This window comes from Typopeltis vanoorti, chromosome 23 (assembly GCF_054136105.1).
Source record: "Typopeltis vanoorti isolate ZY-2024b chromosome 23, IOZ_Tvanoo_1.0, whole genome shotgun sequence".
NCBI classification, from domain to species: domain Eukaryota; kingdom Metazoa; phylum Arthropoda; class Arachnida; order Uropygi; family Thelyphonidae; genus Typopeltis; species Typopeltis vanoorti.
This window is the reverse complement of record NC_143571.1, coordinates 5960702-5980966: the sequence shown is the minus strand read 5'-3', so window position 1 is coordinate 5980966 and position 20265 is coordinate 5960702. Positions and strand designations below refer to the sequence as shown.

Genomic DNA, 20265 nt, shown 5'->3' with positions numbered 1-20265 from the left:
CACCAGTTCCACATCTCCAGATCTTTATACAGTAGTCCAGATGTGGACATATCAAAGTCTTATAAAGAAGGATAATAACCTCCTTCCTTCCTTATCCATGCTTGCTTGTCTCTGACATGAAGTTTCTTTTGCATAACTAGACAATCCTGGTATCTTTCTTCTCCTTAAGGACTCTGCTAGTTCTGACTTAAAATAAACAAAGAGCATGTTAAGAGTATTGCCATTTGTCTTGCACTTTCCTGCAATATGAGGGTTGATATTTCCTCCATTCCATTGTTGTGTTCACATTGAACTTTCTTGATATCCTAGACATCTCCAATTTGTCTACCTCTGTTTCCATGTTAATTCCTGTCACATTAGCCACTGCATCATCTCTCCTGGATGATACAACCTCTCAATAATGGTCATTTGGTAATTCAACCATTTATTCTTCTTCATCCATCAGCATTCATTAAAGTGATTCTTTCATAATTGTTTTTCATTTGACTAGCTATATAGTGAAAGAACTCTTTTGAATTTCTTTTGGCCTGTTTTGCTAATTTCCTCTCATAATCTGATTTTGCCTTCCTCACCATGCTGGCCATTCTTCTTGCTTGTGTTTGCATTGCTCATAAGCCTTCTGATTACTGTCGAAATAATCAGAAGGTCGCCTCCACAACATTTTTTTTTTTGCACCTCTGCTTAATGATGCTGTTCATCTAGCTGTTATCTTTCTGATCCTGAGCATACAACCTGATACTGCATTTTCTTACATGCCTCAACCATTTCCCATGCACTGCCATCCTTCCCATACAGTTTCTAATGCAAAGGTACTGCCTACTGTTTGTCATAATTACAAGTTTTCACTATATAATTTAAGGAAATTACAACGTACTAGGATATACATTAAAATTAAATTTTAATATATTTCTATATTTCGGCAACGTCACGTTGCCATTTTCAAGAACTTAAGTACAAGACACGTGCACGCAGGCACAACAAACAGTAAGTGAGGAAGAAGTAGGAAGCTCGTTATTTCTCCTAAAGTCCTGATGGTCCCCTCTAGCGGGCAATGTTGGTATTCTTGGACGATTGGGCTGAAGGTCTTCTGATGTAGGTTTCCCAAATTTGAGGAAGTCTCATGCAGCCAAATTTGTTGAGGTTTGGATCGTTTCTTAGGGCTGAAGCTGATTCCATGAAAAGCCTTTCATATCTGTATTTGCTACGGTGTATTATCCTGGCTTTCTTCCACCATATTCTATGGCAGGTATCCAGAGCATGGTCAGCAAGACCCGAGTGGCTGTATTGGTGAAACCGGATGTAGCCCTTGTGTTCTGAAATTCTGATATTTGCTGTCCTGCCTGTTTGGCCAAAGTAGGACAGCTTACAACTGCAAGGGACCTGGTATACACCAGGTAGGTCTAGGGGGGAAGGTAGGTCTTTAGTAGAGCGGATAAGGGATGCCAATTTTTTATATAAAAATTGCATCCCTTATCCTTTATATAAAAATTTATATAAAAAATTTTATATAACGATAATAAATAAAAAATAAATAAAAAAATTGGCATCCCTTATCCGCTCTACTAAAGACCAACCTTCCCCCCCCCCCCTAGACTTACCTGGTGTATACCAGGTCCCTTGTAGTTGTAAGCTGTCCTACTTTGGCCAAACAGGCAGGACAGCAAATATCAGAATTTCAGAACACAAGGGCTACATACGGTTTCACCAATACAGCCACTCGGGTCTTGCTGACCATGCTCTGGATACCTGCCATAGAATATGGTGGAAGAAAGCCAGGATAATACACCGTAGCAAATACAGATATGAAAGGCTTTTCATGGAATCAGCTTCAGCCCTAAGAAACGATCCAAACCTCAACAAATTTGGCTGCATGAGACTTCCTCAAATTTGGGAAACCTACATCAGAAGACCTTCAGCCCAGTCGTCCAAGAATACCAACATTGCCTGCTAGAGGGGACCATCAGGACTTTAGGAGAAATAACGAGCTTCCTACTTCTTCCTCACTTACTGTTTGTTGTGCCTGCGTGCATGTGTCTTGTACTTAAGTTCTTGAAAATGGCAACGTGACGTTGCCGAAATATAGAAATATATTAAAATTTAATTTTAATGTATATCCTAGTACGTTGTAATTTCCTTAAATTATATAGTGAAAATGCATAACCAACGTCTAAGCCTTTCCACGAGAATTACAAGTTTTGTAGTTTCACATCATCTGCTCCAGCTGCCTTTCAACATTTCAGGTTACTGGTGCCATTTTTTACTTGTATTGATATGCACTTATAATTAGATTTATCTTGAATATTTTCTACCACTGTTCTGTTACTGCTTGTTTTGCTTAATAGTTTCAAAGTGTTATTATTCTAGACATTCAGAACATCTATCTTCACTTTTCATGTTACCTTTATCATCTCTGATTCCTTTGACAGTTACTGATTCCTCCATTTTGAAGCTTTTTCAATAGTCTTCAGAATGCCTTCCTGATATTTTCTTTCTATATTCATACCAGTCTTTCCATGACTTTTGTTTATTAACTTTTACAGATTGTTTTGCTTTCTTACATTTTTTTAAAGATCTTTCTTTCAGAGCATGTGCTGATTTAATTGCTAGGAATTTTTGATATGTTTCCTTCTTTTCCATGATTACTTATTATCTTTAAGATCCACTGTGGAGTTTGATTTTTTTTTTTTTTTTTAATATCTGTGTATGCAACTTACTACATGCTCCTATGGCTGAACTAATCAGTGTTTTGTTCAGAATATAATTTGAACAGCAATTCAGTCAGGTATTTATCATTATTAGCTGTGCTGTTTTCATTAAATTTTCCCAAAATATTTATTTAGCCCTGCAATTCATTTTCTGATCTGTTGTTTGGATCTCCAGGAAGAACCAGCTTTTTTATTTTGGCTGTCTTCTGTGATGACTCCAAAATTTTCTCTACTATTACATACATACATATGAAATTGCAAAATCTAATCTGCAGTGTGTATATATGCCTAAGAATAATTCATTTCTCTTCAGAGCAATGTATAGCGCTAGTTTCTGTTTGAAGAAAGATAAGCATTGTAGTGTAATGCAGTATAACAACCACTTAAATTGTACGTTTGTTTTGTGCCTGTGTGCACTGTGTGTGTGTGTGTGTGTGTGTGTGTGTGTGTGTGTGTGTGTGTGTGTGTGTGTGTGTGTGTGTGTGTGTGTGTGTGTGTTAATCACTTGTCTTCTTCAAAAAAAAGAAAAAGAAAAATATTAAAAAAAATTATTTATTGATGATTATTATTTTATTTTATTTTATTTTATTTTTGTGGCTCCCATCCACAAAGGTATTTTTATATTATCTGGAAAGATAATATAAAAATCCCTGCTCTAGAGATTAGACATGTAATTTTCTCAAGCCACTTTGGGCCTCCAGTAAGCAAGAATAGGTATTATTAATTTAAGCATCCATAAACATCAAGTGAGGTAAAAAAAACAGTAGCTATGACAATGCAATGATCATATGGGCTACAAGTGGCCAACTGATGGGCATTTTTTAGGAAATCTGTATATCATTTAATTAATGTTTATAGATATTCAGTTTTTGGTTAACAAGTGAATTACTGTAATTTGCTGAATTGTAATTGAAGTAAAAATCAAACATTATAAAAGTTATATAGATTAAAAGGACTTGAAATTTTATGTTCCTTTTTCACAGAGCCTTGACAAAAAAAAGACAGTATGGGGATATAGCAAACCTCCTTCAAGGTGTCATGAATGTACTAGAACATTTTCAAAAATACATGGGTATTGTTCAAATTAGACAACTTGCTGATCAGTAAGTATTCAACTCATGTTTTCAGATAGTTTTAGAGACATTGATTGTATTATATTGAGTTCATAAGATCATTTAGTGTATTATTATTTTATAATGTTTAAGTTTATTTTCTAAACCAAAAATTGGTTTAGAAAATAAAAAAAATCCAATTACATTACAAAAGACAACTGCATATCAGTGCTGTTTAATTTTGCATGGTGAATAATGGATTTTTATTTACCATGTTTATCAACATAGAGCAACAGTCTCGTGCCTTTGTTATTGATTTACTTATTTGCATTGTATTTCTATTTATATATCTGTTTACTGTTTTTGTGTATCATTTCCACACACGAGAGGTTGCAAGACTTACAGCATATAAATTATTCTACTATTGACCTATTAATTAATATTATTGACTATTGACCTATTAATATTGACCTATTATCTACTATTGAGCTATTAATTATAGCTAGGATCAATAGTAGAATAATTGAACTAGCTACTCCAAGTCATCTTTTATTCTACTTCTCTCAGGAACAGCCTTCCCTTCCCCATCACTTTAAAATGATGGTGGGCAGCTGTTGCTCATGTTGCTGTAGGTTTAACAGAAATGGTGAGTAATAATGGATACTATTTCTGATGAATGATGCTCCTGGAAATATCTGTAGAAGAGACACAGTGCAGAAAAGGACTATCTGTGAGATTGGAGTCATTAGTCAACAGAACTGCTCTCTTCTGAACAGCATCAAGAATTTTTAGAGGTTTTAGTTGCACCATCCCAAAAGTCAGAGCAGTGGCCACTGATTAATTGACAGTTCTCCAGGTGTTGAAGGAGTTGACTTGATGACCTTCTCTATTGCTTTAGACAATACTGAGGTGAGAGCAGTAAGTGAAATGGCAGATGAAAAGTAGTCTTGAGTGAAAGAGGATGCCAAGTTTTCTGGGAACTGAGGATGCTATAGAAATTATTTCAATTATGCCAGGGAAAGTAGTTGTAAAAGTCAGTCTGAAAAAAGATAGTTCTGTTGACTGTTAAGTTGAATTAAGGGGAAAAGAACTGTCTTTTTTATGAGAAACAAAGAAAACAAAACTTTTGGAAACATTAAAGATGATTAGATCGTTTTTGTCCCAGGGCATTTATTTTAGATGTTGAAGCTTGAGATGTTTGAGCACTTCAAGGTTTGTCATATGAATGGAGAGTGCTGTCATTAGCAAAACTATGAACAGGGTTTGAAGTCAGTGAGAGGAGCAGGTCATTTATGTATTATGATGAAGAAGAATGGGTGAAATAACAGAACCTGAGGAACACCTGAATTAATAGGAAAATCTGAAGAGAGAATACCTTCCACTATTACATGTAGTGAAAACAATCCGAGAGGAAACTGGCTTTCCATTTACAAAGGGAGGAAGGCAGACCATAAGATGACAATATATTCTGAGAAGCCCTTAATTCCAAACTATCATATGCATTGGAGATGCCAAGTGCAATAACATGTGTTTCTCCAAGCCTTTCCATGTGGCCACAGATTAATTGACAGTTCTCCAGGTGTTGAAGGAGTTGACTTGATGACCTTCTCTATTGCTTTAGACAACACTGAGGTGAGAGCAATAAGTCAGAAGTTTGAATGGCTTGCTTCCATACAGTAGGGCAGATACCAGCTGAGTATAATATAGTATATAGATGATAAAGAATGCATATTAGACGAGCAATCCATGAGTAAGCTTTTTTTTGTATCCAGCTTTTTTAGAATTCTTCTGATGTCTTTTTGGTGGAAAGCCCATAGGAGACATATGATGCAATGTTCCAAGTAATAAAAAAGGTCATTTCCTTGGCTATCTATTCTGGTGTTGGATGAGAAGAATCGTGCCAGGAGATCAGCTATAAGTGATGTTGCAGTACTACTACCATTTGGGTGATGGTAGTAGTACAAGAGGGGAAGGCACAGATGGACAAAAGTTGTATTTGTCCATCATCACCTTTTTTTTAAGGGACCAGAAACACGATTGCCATAGGAAAAGGTGGTGATATTCTATATTTAGCCTTTCAAAGTCAGACTTAGACTTGTTAATGATGGATTTGCAAGTGTTGCAAATGAAGATGGAGTTTTTCTGTCTCAAACCACTTATGTTAAGCTGTTTTCCTTTCTTGAACCATGTGGGTGCACTTTTTTGGGAACCATAGCTTTCGATATAGGATGAGAATTTTTAACAGAGTAGGGAATGAAGGCTTTCATTCCAACATGAATAACTTCTGTAACAAGATCACAACTAATATCTAGATCTGGAGAACAAAAACAGTACTCAGACCATGGAAAGGAGGAGTAAAAATCTCAAAGATCTTCCCAGTTGGTAACGTATTATTTCCAAAGTATATGAGTGTGAGTGGCTGAGATGAGGTTAGTCCACTAAAGATGAAACTTGGATGAGATTATGATTTAATAACTGAACATGTATAAAACCAACAGTAATAACTTTAACGAATTAAAGGTACAAATATTTCGTACTGAAAGTAACAGTGTTAAAATGTTGTTATTTTAAATATGTTATGAAATCTTCAAATATATCTTGTCTTCTGTGCCTTTGTAAAAACTATAGTTATCTCGTTTAAACCTTTCTTCTTAACCTTTACTGTACTTCTGACTTATGGCTGCAAATAATATAAAGCTCATGTGTGCAAAACTTACACAACAAAGAAATCGCCTCAGGCCAGAGCCAATCTCTTTGTCTGACCCACTGGTGTTTATTCTCAACTGAATTTGGAAAATTTATTTATTTTCTAGCTGCACCACCAAATTTGTGGGTGGGAGTTGAATCTCCCTCCAAAAAATAACACACAGTAAACCACACAGAACTTTTCTCTCTTAATTCTAAGTAAATCTAGCAACTTAAATTTTCTGTTATGCAGTCGTGACAATATCTACCTTAAGGCTCACAGATTCGAATTAATGAGTAGTGCATTGGAAATAGAAATCAGGCAAGTTATTTAAACAAGAAAACAATTTATTTAACATCAATGAAATGTACAATGGGTCAATTTTAAGTACTAAGTAAATTAGCTTCTATGCTTCAAATCACAACTAATGACTACATTTACAATTTAGTTCCTCAACATAATCAATTCTAGTAAGACCACGTGTCTTTAATTTTCTCTCGTTAAACTTGGTAATACTCAGATCAATTTTTACATAACATTCTGCAGGTTTAGGCAATAGCTATAACATTAAATACACAATGTTTTACCTTAAATTTTAGTGAAGTTTTCTCTCACATATAACAAAATACTTCAAATATCAGCATAAGGAATAAAGGCCTCAAGTATCACTATAAAAACAAGTCCTTTAATTAAATCACCTTCACAATCTTCTTATTTCTAGCTAAACAAAGGAAAAATCTTACTTTGAACAGATGTCTGGTCTTTTCTGATGATCCCTGAAATTACTTCCTCTCTATTCACCAGCCTGGCTGGCCGAGTGGTTACCGTATCCGCTCTCCAGCCGAAGGGTTGTGGGTTTGAGTCCCGCCGTGGGCATGAATGTTTGTGATTTTTTGTGGAAATATCAGTGGTGGTGGTCAGCGGTAGATTGCGTTGGTGGAGTTGCGGTCAGTAGGTGGATTGAGTGGAGTTGTAGAACAGGTGCCCTCCCTCGATGAGTCTTTGGACTCCCTGGAGGTGTGTAATAACAATAATATTACCGTCTGACTTTAGTACTGCACTTGGATATCATCTCTGGGATTTTGTGAGATCTCTTAATATCGGGGAACATTTGGATCTTGGCCGCATGAAAACTTGGCATCTAATTTCTTCTAAAACCATTTATCTTAGTCATGTCGCTTTCTCGGCAATTTTCTATCTGGAATGCAGGTCTCCGATGGCGATTACAAATTATCTCCCACGATGTTAGCAAAACTTCGCTGCCATAGTGTACATCATAACTTCAGGTCGGAACCCCACGTGACCTTGAAACTTCTCGTTGACCCAGGACCGAATGAACTCGAACTCCATGAACTGCCCTACCAGGAACCAAACTGAATCGCTGCACTGAACTCCCTTTCTTGCCATCACAACCCGCTATTTATCTGGCTCCGATGACCTTGGTACTTTGGCGGTCTGCACGTGCCATCCTTCTCGGTTGTTGCGTTCAGACGGGAAACCCCCCATGCACTATTGACCCTCGAGGTCGCAGTTGCCCCAGGTCTTTTTTAATACCTTAATCCGTCTGGAATTACCGGTGACTAAGAGGTTTCTTTAAACACAATTAATCTTACACTTATTTTTCTGTTCTTTTACAAAACCCTTTGAGGTGACAATATTCAGTAATATATAAAAAATATTATTTCCAAATTAAAATTATGAATATTTCTCTATTTACCCACAAGTACTTTTAGTGAATTTTGCTTACCAGATACAAGAGCTTTTTGAATAAAGTTCCTTGAATAAATACACGATTTTACAACAGTACATCATTAGTGTAGAACAAACAGTTAAAGGAATGGAATACAAAGTACAGAACAGTCAGTGGATTACCAGTGAAAATTGTTGCCGTGCCAGAAAATTAATATTAATACATCATTATTAAATAATTCTTAAAAACTATTTCATTAATGGTTTCATTAATGGTTGCATCTCCCAAACTTTTGAGAGAGAGAGAGAGAGAGACAGTCATTTCGATTCAAATTTGGCCATTGTAAAAGGGCTTCGCAACTTTCTTTGAAAAGGCGTTCATATTTAAACTTGCATCTGTGGAGAAGACAAGCTTTATCCCACTGGATATTATGTTTAGTGTCAATGCTATATTGTGCTAGACCAGACTTGTATTCGATATAATACTGATGTTCCTTCATTCTTTTTTCCAAAGAATGGCCTTTGTCCAAAGTATGATAAATTGCATTCACACAGTATCTGGTAAACACCAGCTAATGAAAGAGGTGCCAATTTGTCTTTTGAAGATGGCAACGAGTGAGAAATTTTGTTGATAGAAAAATATGTGGGAATAAGATGATACTTCTTCAAAATTCTGCCAATACGTTCTGAGATGCCTGAAATATAAGGGATTGGAACTCTGCGGTCTGTTGAGGAATCCTGAGGTGTTGAAACATAGGAGTCAATTATCTGTTGGATTCAATTAGAGTTGTAACCATTAGATTCTATTAACTTTTTTATAGTGGAGGAGCACACTTTATGTGCTCAATTAATTAGAGATTTGATAACACCGATTTTTTGAGAGGTGTGATGAGCAGACTTTTGATGAATGTGTCTGCCAGCAAAGGTAGGTTTTCGATAGACACTTGTTGACAAAGTACCAGAGGGTGTGTGTGTAAGAAAGATGTTCAAGAATGGTAGACTACCATCCTTTTCTTTTTCCATGGTGAACTAAATGTGTTGGTGAAGGCTATTTATCTGTTGTGGGAATGTGGTAAGTTCCTCTTCAGCATGTGGCCAAATAGCAAAGACATCATCGACATAACAAAACCAAAGAGAGGATTGGGGATGAATGGATGAGAACAATTTATCTTCCAGATGTTTCAAAAAATAGTTTGCCAAAGGTGGAGACAGAGGGCTACCCATGGCAGTACCTTCAACTTGTTTGTAGATCTTATTTTTCCAGCTGAAGTATCCTGAATGTATAACAAATTCAAAAATCTTTGCAATATTCAGAGGGTAATCATCATATAGTAAGTTGATAGTGTCAGTTAATTGAATATTGGTGAAAAAAGGGAAACAATATCAAAACTCACTAACAAGTTAGACTCTTTGATTTGAACATCTTTGATTTCTTCAAGAAAATGTGTAGAATTTTTGATGAATGATCTAGAATGTTCAGTAAGGGCAGTTAATGAACGTGACAAAAATTTAGTAATTCGATATGTGGAAGAATCAATACAATTCATTAAAGATAGTATCTTTAATTCATTAAAGTTATTACTGTTGGTTTTATATGTGTAAAGATTAGAGATTATCATTTGAAATACCAAGAGGTCACTCTCAGCAGTGTACTTGGAAGGAGAATTGGTTAAGAAAAAATCCAGAGTGATTGTTGAGTGGAGATGAACGATTTGCTTTAGGTCATTGCTTACAGCAAATACTCTTCTTCTCTTCCAGTTTGGTCAGTGCGGTTGGAAAAAGTTAATATCCAGCCAGTTACAGTGGCTGGATATTAACATCACCAAAGAAGATGATTTCATTGTCAGGTAATTTGGATAACAGGAAATCAAGTTTTAAGGATAAGAGGTCAAAGTGATCGGAATGATTTTCAGAATTGAGAAACAGCACATGAATAATACATAATGAGGCAAAGAAATGTTAATCTTTAAAGGTATCTGTGGCATAACTATAAAAACAAAAATTACAAAAGAATTACATAAAAACCACAGTAATAAACTTTAATGAAAAGTACAAATATTTTGTACTGAAAATAACAGTACATCATTGGTGTGATGTGGAAACAACAAGCAAATCAAACCACAGAGATGCAAAGTACATATAACAATCAGTTTACCAATTAAAAATGGTTGCCATGTGCCAGAAATTGATATTAAAGTAAATAATATTAACTATGGGGTGCTTAAGGGTCAAAGCTGTATAACTGAGAGGAGATTTCCACATAGCCTTTAAACAAATGTGGAGAACCGACGGCTTCTGACCTAATGTCCAATCCTCACCTTCTTGTGGTGCACCCTGTTAGGTATCTACCTGGATACTGAACAAACGAGGATGGGCTGGCAGTTTGGGATTTAGCCGACCAAATTGTATTCTTATTGGCTTAAACCAATATAGAAAATGATGGTACAACATGACAAAATTTCATCCCGACTGGGGCGTCACCGGGTTAAACAAAGCCCCTGTTGTTTTCGCCAGGGGAACCAGGGCGAACATGGAAAAGTCAGCTACTGGAACAAATCTGAAAGCACATCCCAACTCAACATCACCAGAGTTAAAGATCGGTACTATCAACATTAGAAGCCTGAATGGCAAAGAAATGGAGCTAGCTGAAGAATTAGATAAGGACCAGATCGACATAATAGGGGTGACTGAAACAAAAAAAAAACGAAAATTGGTGAGCTCTTTCTGAGCAATAAATACAAAATGTTATATTCAGGCAATGACAATCAAGGAAAAGAAGGAGTAGCCATAGTATTCAACACAAAATACGAGGCTAATCTTGAATTGTAGGCAGTCTCAAGTAGAGTGATGTGGGCAAATATCAGAATGGGGAATTGGACGATGAGAATTATTTGTGCCTATGGTCCCACAGAAGGTTCTACTAAGGTAGAAGTGGCGAAATTTTTTGATGCTTTAGAAAAAGCAACTGACACAATGAAAAAGGAAAAGTTGGTCCTTGTTGGGGATCTAAATAGCAGAGTAGGAAATGATTGTCAGACATACAAAAATGTTTTGGGAAAATTTGGAGAAAAGAGCAAAGCTAATAATAATGGCAAATACCTGTTGGATTTCTGCTCAGGACATGGACTGGTTATTACTAACACCATGTTCCAACATAAAAATGTGCACAAATTCACATGGAGAGAAGAGGCAAGGAATAAGAAAAGTCTCATTGACTATGTTATTGTTGATAGTAGTGTTTTCTCCCTGGTGCAGGACACCAGAGTATACAGAGGATTTGAAATTGGAAGCAATCACTATTTAGTCTTCAACAGGATAAAATTGAATTTCATATTGAAAAGAATAACATGTAAGAAAGTTTTAAAGCGAATAAAAGTTGAGCAACTCTCAGATGTGAACACTAAAATACACAAAGATTATTGAAGAAAAAATGAAAGATTTTGAGAACAGGAAACAAACCTTGGAGATTCAGTGGCAAACCTTGAAGAAAACCCTGATTGATTCAGCCAGAGAGGCATTTGGTGAGATTGTCTGCAAGGAGAGAAAAATCAGAACTCCATGGTGGACACAGGAAGTTAAAGAGACAGTGAAGGAAAAGAAGAAAGCATATCAAAAGTTTCTGGCAAATAAGTCAGCTTTTGCTCTTAGAGAATACAGAGACAAATGTAAGAAAGCAAAACACTGTGTAAAACTAGCTAAACAAAAGTCATGGGAGGACTTTGGCAAGAACATAGAAAATAAATATCAAGAAGGTGGTAAGATATTCTGGAGGTTGTTGGAGAAGCTTAGAAATGGAGGAAAGAGTGCTGTAAAAGGAGTTAGAGATGATAAAGGTGACATGAAAACAGGAGAAAAAGATATTCTTGAAGTATAGAGTAATTACTTTGAAAAACTGCTAAATGAAACAAGCAGTGAGAGCACAGTGGTAAAAAACACTGACCAGACATGCAGTCAAGAATACATATCCATACTTGAAGTAGAAAAAGCCATCAAAGGCTTGAAATGTGGAAAGGCAGCAGGAGTAGATGATATTCAACCAGAAATGCTGATGTATGGTGGTATAAAAGTCTTACAGTGGCTGCACTGCATAGTTCAGAAATCCTGGACAGAGGGACGAATTCCCGATGATTGGAGTAGCGTTCTAATAGTACCCATATATAAAAAGGGAAATAAAACTGAATGTGAGAATTACAGAGGTATTTCCCTACTGAGTGTTCCTGGCAAGATCTATGCAAGTATACTCGAGAAACGGTTAAGAAGAATTGTGGAAGGAAAGCTTGGTGAAGAACAAGCTGGATTCAGGCCAAATAGAGGCTGTCAGGATCAGATCTTCACTTTACCACAAATAGTCGAGAAATCATGGGAATATAACAAAGATCTGTATTTAAGTTTTGTTGTCAATTTAATTATATAGTGTCAATGGGGCATTATATCAAGCAATACTTAGTCTTTATTTGAGTTGTAAGTCAGCAGTTAGAATTGAAGGAAGTACAGGAAGATAGTTTAATGTTAAATCTGGTGTGAGCCAATGATGTACATTATCCCCTCTGTTATTCATTATCTATATGGATCACATTATGAAGGAAAGTGGTATTAAACATGATATCAAAATTGGAGATGTTAATGTCAGCTCTTTGCTTTATGCGGACGATTTATGCTTCTAAATAAATCTGCTACAAGTTTGCAAGATTCCCTGACTAAATTGAATAACTGTTGTAATAGATATGGTATGAAGGTCAGCATTAAAATGACAATGAAAATAGGTGGAATTGTTGAAAATGTCAACTGTGTTTTGAATGGGGAACCTGTGGAACAAGTAAAACATTTCAGCTACTTAGGCACGATTTTTACTGAAGATGGTAAATTAAATATGGAAATAGACAGCAGAATCAACAAAGCTGGTATGATAGGCAGCCAATTGAATAAATTCATATGGAATAAGAGAGAAATTAGTCGGAACACTAAATTAGCTGTATACAAGACAGTGTTTAAACCAGTTTTAACTTATGGATCTGAGAGCTGGGTCAGAAGTAAAACACTTGACCAAAGACTAGAGACCGCAGATATGAGAGTCCTGAGAAAGATTATAGGCGTGAACAGATGGCATCAATGGCAATATCATATTAAAAACGAGGATATTAGGAAAGAACTTGACATTGTCAGCATCCAGGAATGCATTAGCAGAGCTAATCTCAGTTGGTATGGTCACTTTAACAGAATGGGTGAGGGAATATTAGCAAAACAAGTGTTCTCTGCCAGGTAGGCAGGAAAACGATCCAGAGGAAGATATAGGTGGATTGATATGGTACAAAGTGCCTTAGACAATAGAAATATAAGATCTGATAATGTTGGAGTCTTGACAAGTAACAGACTGATTTGGAGGAAAATTGTAGATAGGAAGTTAGTAATGATGTAAATTTTTCATGTAGTACTATCATATCCTATACACCCCTTGAGGGGTACATGTCAGGAATTTGATGATGATGATGATGATAATCTTACATTGTTAATGAGAAATCTCACCTTGCGCAACATGGAATTGATACCAACTAGAATAACCTCTGATCTGAAACACACTTACTCTATTGGTGCTGCCACAAATTGAATTGTTTATTTAAAGAGACTGCCAGAGCCTTGCTCAATTGTCCAAACCTGAATTGGAATGACTGCCTCTCCCTACCAAAGATATAGTAATTATTATTATTTTGAACCTAATGCTTCCTCCCATTTACTTAGCTTTGGCCCTTAAGCTTAGGTTCCTTTATGTATTTAAATATTTTAATTTATTTAATGAAATAAATAAAAGATTTCTTGACAGTTTTCCTAAAAACTGGGCTAAAAGTTATTCTAAAATTTTGAGGTTGTTGCTATATTATCTGTAGTGTGGACTACATAACATTATACTATTCCTCTCTGTGATTTCTTTAAGTGTTCAGCTTGAACCTGAGATAATTTGTTTTATTAATAGTAATTAGTTTAATAATAATAATAATAATTAATAATAAAATGCTAGTATTAATAGTAATAGTAACCATAATAGTAATTATGGTTCATAGAAATGAGAGCTACCTCACAAGTTGGGCTAAGTGTTGGACCTTCCTCTCTCCCTCATTTGTACAGATAAATTTTTGTTGAAAAAAACAAAAAGCCACCATCTTTACAAGTGGCAGCTAAATTTCATCTATGATAACTGACTTTGTTTTTGGTTGTGAGGAGGAATGTCTGTTTATTTTTCCACCACCACCACCTTGCCAATCATGACACATCCATCAGCTGTAAAGCTTGTGATTCATATTGTATTTAGTTCTTTTACATATGCGTTTATATTTATTCTCATGATTTACATTTTTTATATTACCCTTTCTTTACCCACTAAACTGTATTTGCATTCTTTTTTACAGTTTTTCTTTATTCTCACATTCTTATTTTATAAAATCTTTTTAAATAAAACTTTATTTTATTTTTACAAGTTTTACCATATACGTAATAATTATTAATTTATCAGACTTTATTTATTTTTTACTATTTTCATTTTTCTTCTTGCACTTTACTACCCTTTCTCAAAACAGATATCTCCAGCTATATATCTAGAAAAGTTCAAAGATAATGAGAGCGAAAGGCTCACAACACTTTCAGAGATAGTAGTATCATAATTCTGTCATATTTATCATGTGATCCACCCTGGGAATGAACATACTGCTAATTTCAAAAAAAGCACATGTTTAATTAATTTTTTTTAAAATTATAAATGTGCAAAACTGTTGCTTTAAGAAGCAAACTAAGCAAGACTGATATCAGTCTGCTTTAATAAAATGATTTTTGATTTTGAGATTAATTAATTTTATGGGATGATTTCTGTTTTGTTTCAATATATCTTTTATTTTAACAACATATATGCTTGATTTTTATGTTTAGGGTTCATAGCATAAGATCTGAACTTGCACAGCAAATTATTGCAGATTTTCATGCTGCTTTTGCTGGTTCAAATGCCAAAGTGAGTATATGAACATTATTGAATAAGTTTCTTACATTCAACTTAAAAGCTAGTACAATAATAAATGCTTGTAAACTTTTGTGTGTGTATTTGTTTAAACTCATATTAGTTTAAGTATCACCTTGATATCAGTTTTAAAACAAATTCCACAAAGTAATTACATTATGTAACTGTTATACAGCTCCTGTATAGCAATGTTGTCTTTGTAGAATAATTATCACTATACAGGAGTTGTAAAATGCCAAGACAACTGTCACGTGGCTGCATTCTTGTACTTGAGATCACTTATGAAAAAAAAGGTTCAAAAACAGAATGTTTTGCTACTTGTTATATAGCAATATTGGATATTTATTGTCTGATATTTTAATATAGCACATATACATTTTTATGGAAATCCCATGGATAAAGTTGAAAACTTGTAGTACATTAGAACTGTGGTTATTTTAACAGTTACATAATGTGAGAACCTTACTCTACAGATCAATTATGATACTTTTACAAGCACCACAGGGCTTCAGTAAGTAAGAGTGTTACACTGGGTGATGGTAAAAATCATCTCCCATCTAAGTGTTATCACATATATCCATGCTACAATGAGATTTGAAATCAGAGCCTGTTTACAAAGCAGAGATATCCACTAAGCAAACTAGGTTAGTTAAAACATGTTAGTCTAGAAGTGCTTACATAATTTTGTTAACCAAAAATGTTTTATATTCATAATTTGACAAATTATTCAGTATGTTGAGAGGAATGTGAGGTGACTGGAGAAATAACTATTTTGTTAATATTTTTGCCATTGTATCTATTGGACAGAAAGATATAATGAACGAAGGAGAGTTCAGCTGTGAGGGAACAAAGGGTGTGTTAACAAGAGTTTTTATGATACCACATTGTTAGAGGGGAAGATGACAGGAAAGTTTGTATGTACTTTTTCAAGCCAGTTCAGGCTTCCAGAAAGCAGGACATTGGTACTCCTATTAAAAGTATAGCTAAGGAAATTATAATTCATCTTTATAAGACCATGATATATCTGGATTACCCACAGATTTGGCTTAGGGTGAAATATGGAGAAGATCCAATTTTTGATTTGTAAAAATCTCCACCTTTCTCACTTCTCCTAAGGACAAGCGTCCACATCTTAATCATCCAGGTGTCTACCAGATTCTGTGCTCTTGTGGATTATCTTATTTCGGACAAACGGGAAGATCTGCCTCTATTCGGCTAGAAGAACACCAATCTTATATTGAATACTTTAAACCTGAAAAGTCTGGACTTGCAGAACATGCCATCTTCACTAGACACAGAGTTCACTGGAGAAAGACAAGAGTTCTTCACAAAAGTCAGTTTCTCATGGAACACCTTTATAAAGAAACATGTGAAACTTAACTAAAACCTAACTTAAACAGATCCGATGGCTTACGTCTATCCCCTTTATGGGAGATAGTACTTTACAAATCAGCTAATCTTTCCTAACTTTTTGTTGTATTGATTTTTTTTTTTTTTAGGAAATTTATTGACCTTTTTAGTTATCTTACACCAGCTACTTAGGTGGTGCTTTTTGGAATTGTCAGTTATTGTTTAATTTGAGCTTAATGTACTGAAGATTCCTGTGACACACAGGCGAAAATTATACTATTAAATAATCTTTATGTGAGTTTTTTCCGTTATTAATTTTGTATCGATATGTTTGGAATTGCAAAATTTGGTTAATAGGTGGAAAATAGAGATATGATAAAATATGTTACTAAAGAAGTTTTATATGATTGATGTAGAGAAAAAAGTTTTCAGTTGGGACATAAATCTGAGCTTCTCGTAGGTTAATGGGAAGAACTTTAATTGAAAGTGAATGGTTATTAGTATTGATGAAACTCTGGGGAAGGGGATACACTTTAGTTCAAAAATTGAAATGAACTATATATGACTAACAAAAGAGGTTGGAATTTCCAGGTTTGTGAAACTCAATTTTATTTCAAGAGATGAATATGAAATGCCTTCCTCCAGGAAACATCGGTTTTTCTTCCAAAACAGGCTGGAGAATATGAACAATTAGATGTAATACCATGACAGGTGCTTCGACTGTAATTTGAACCCAACTAAAACTTGAAATGCATTTCTGAAGTTTGTGATGTGTGCTTTTGCTTTGTCAAAAAACCAAGCACCACAAGTATAGTAGTCTATTTATTATTATTATTATTATTATTATTTCGGGCGACTCCAGGAGTCATTAGACTCATCGAGGGAGGCCCTAAACATCATGTCCACACAACTATGCGATTACATTCTCACAGTATCTATCATACCTTGTCTTGAACTCATTCACCGTCATAGCACCCACAACAGACTCTGGCAGCTTATTCCACTCATTTACCACTCTAAAAGTAAAGAACCCAGCTCTAACACCCCTGCTAACCCTCTTGCCCAGCTTCCATAGGTGTCCCCTAGTTCTCCCACCACCAGTCCTGATCTCAAAAATATCCTCTGAATTAATCCTATAGAATCCCTTTAGCAATTTGAATGTCTCAATCATATCTCCCCTCCTCCGCCTATCAACTAGTTTCTGCAACCCACAAATCTTCAAATTGTTCTCATATGGTTCATTCCATAGACCTGTTATCATCTTAGTCACTCGCCTCTGGATCCTCTCCACCTCCTCCCCATCAAGAAGGAACCGAGGTGACCAAATCTGGGCACAGTAGTCGAGATGAAGTCTTATCAAGACTCGGTACAGAGGTACAATAACTTGCTTGTCTCTGCTCGTCAAGGTATTTTTCAACAACCAAGTGAGTTGATGAGCTGATTTAGCTACTTTTGCAGTGTGCCCCCTAAACTTCATCTCCCTATCCACCAACACTCCCAAGTCCCTGGCCTCATCAATCTCTTGGAGTACAGTTCCACCAATGTGGTATACTGCTGCTAATCTTTTCACCCCAAAATGCATAACCTTATATTTTGTCACATTAAATTGACATCCATTCTCCTTAGCCCAGAACTCCAATCTATCTAAGTCGTCCTGCAAGACTTTGACATCTTATGCATTCACTATTGCCCTACCCAACTTTGCATCATCAGCGAACAAATGAATTGTTCCACTTAGATCCTTCCCTATATCGTTAATGAACAGATTAAACAGCAGTGGTCCAAGAACAGAACCCTGTGGCACATCACTAGTCACAGGCCGTCTTTTGGACTCTACTCCTGAATAAACTACTCTTTGATATCTCTCCATCAACCAACCACCTATCCATCTCACCAACCCTATATCTATTCCCATATGTTGTAGTTTACGGATTAGTATTCCATGTGGTATCCTGTCAAATGCCTTTGCCAGGTCCAGCAGTATCACTGTAAACCCATTTCCCTTATCCAGTTCAGTCGTCACCTTGTTATAAAACCTGGTTCAGAGTATTGATGAAACTCTGGGGAAGGGGATACACTTTAGTTCAAAAATTGAAATGAACTATATATGACTAACAAAAGAGGTTGGAATTTCCAGGTTTGTGAAACTCAATTTTATTTCAAGAGATGAATATGAAATGCCTTCCTCCAGGAAACATCGGTTTTTACCACTTTTTACCATTTATACCACTTTTTAGTTCCTGAAGATAAATTTTTGAAATATCACAGATTTTGTGATATCATTAAACTATGGCCATTAAACAAAAATCAGTGAAGACACTTCTTTTGATATTCCAAAAACAGATTTTAATAAATGTTTCCAACAGGAATACGAATAATAGCCAGAATTTGTTTGCATAGAAGGAGCTTGTTTTTCAAGAGAGAGAGTAAACTTTTAATCCTATAGGTTTGTTATTCTTTGTATAATCACATCAATCAAAATAGTCTTTAAAGAGAAGATTTCATACATAGAATCCAGTGTTTTTTCTGAATATAAAATTTCTACCTAATTTTAATATTCTTTGTACAAATCGCATCAATACAGATTCAATTTGATCAGATCCCACAATCTAGTGTTTTTAATAAAAGTATTTCTAATTTTAATATTTTTTCCTTTTTGAGACCTCTTCCGAATTTTATTTGGAGACTGGTGTCCAAAAGCTAAGGACGAACTACATTTTTACTTCTATATGAAAAAAATTTCATGACTACAGAAATGTGGACATGAATTTATTGCTAGCATACTAATAAATCATGTTGGTGAGATGTTTTTCTAAATTAGAGGTCTGAGAGTCTCTTCCATCCACTATCAGTCTTAAGGGAATACCTATCTTATGTATTTTTGGTACACCATAAATTCTTGGAACTAAAGGGTGTTTTGATTGTAGAGTTCTTTTAAGTTCTTCATTAGGCATCTTTTTAATTAAATCATTAGTTTTATTGTGAGCGCCATGTGGGATCTCTGTCTAAAGGTCTATAGGTATTAGAATCTTCAAGAAGAGTTTCATTTTATTGTTATAATCTTCAGAGTTATAAACTCTACAATCAAAACACCCATTAGTTCCAAGAATTTATGGTGTACCAAAAATGCCCTGCAATAATAAGCTTTAAAAGTTCGTAGGATGCCTTAGTCACATGATTGAATTAACAATGTAGTGCTTGAAGGCAAGAAGATTACCTTGATGTTCTTTAATGTTTGTGTGTGCAGTGCATTTGTCTACTAACAGGACAATTTTCCACTTTAATTTAAGATCCCACTTAACTAACCAAATTGTTGAAAATGGCATTAGTCATCTAAGCATTTGCACTAGAACAGTACTCAACAGACAAACTTTAAAACAACTTTAAAACACAGAGGATTTTTACTTTTTCCAATCACCAGGAGCTCTCATTTCTCACCTTTCATATTTCTGTCACCCGCTCTTTTGAAAGATTTAAATCCTTTAGTACTTTCATTTTTAACCAAATAAGTATGCTCAGGCATTGCACAAAAATAGAGTCCTGTTTTGTTTGCAAATATTTTGTAAATATCCTTGGGAAAATATTCAGCAATAATTTTTGGCACTCAGTCTTAATTCACTCATCAGCTGATAAAAAATCAGCGCTTTTTTCTTCACCATGAATACGCTTGTACACAGTGGTGAGCTATGGAAATTTTAACAAAGGGCTTGCATCGTCGAACAAAAAAAAAAAAAAAAAAAGCCTAACTTAGTCCTTATAATACTTATATTGCGACTTTGTAGA

At 35.1% G+C, this 20265-nt stretch overlaps 1 protein-coding gene across 4 annotated transcripts in view; it reads left to right on the top strand.

Moving 5' to 3' along the window:
* Vps53 (vacuolar protein sorting 53) overlaps nt 1–20265 on the top strand; it is a 349419-nt gene that overhangs the window by 47449 nt on the left and 281705 nt on the right. For all 4 annotated transcript variants that reach the window (XM_090412655.1, XM_090412656.1, XM_090412658.1 and 1 more), the window contains exons 5-6: nt 3689–3808; nt 15048–15126. In XM_090412655.1, coding sequence (XP_090268781.1) covers nt 3689–3808; nt 15048–15126 — 199 coding nt within the window. The remainder of the gene's footprint in view (nt 1–3688; nt 3809–15047; nt 15127–20265) is intronic.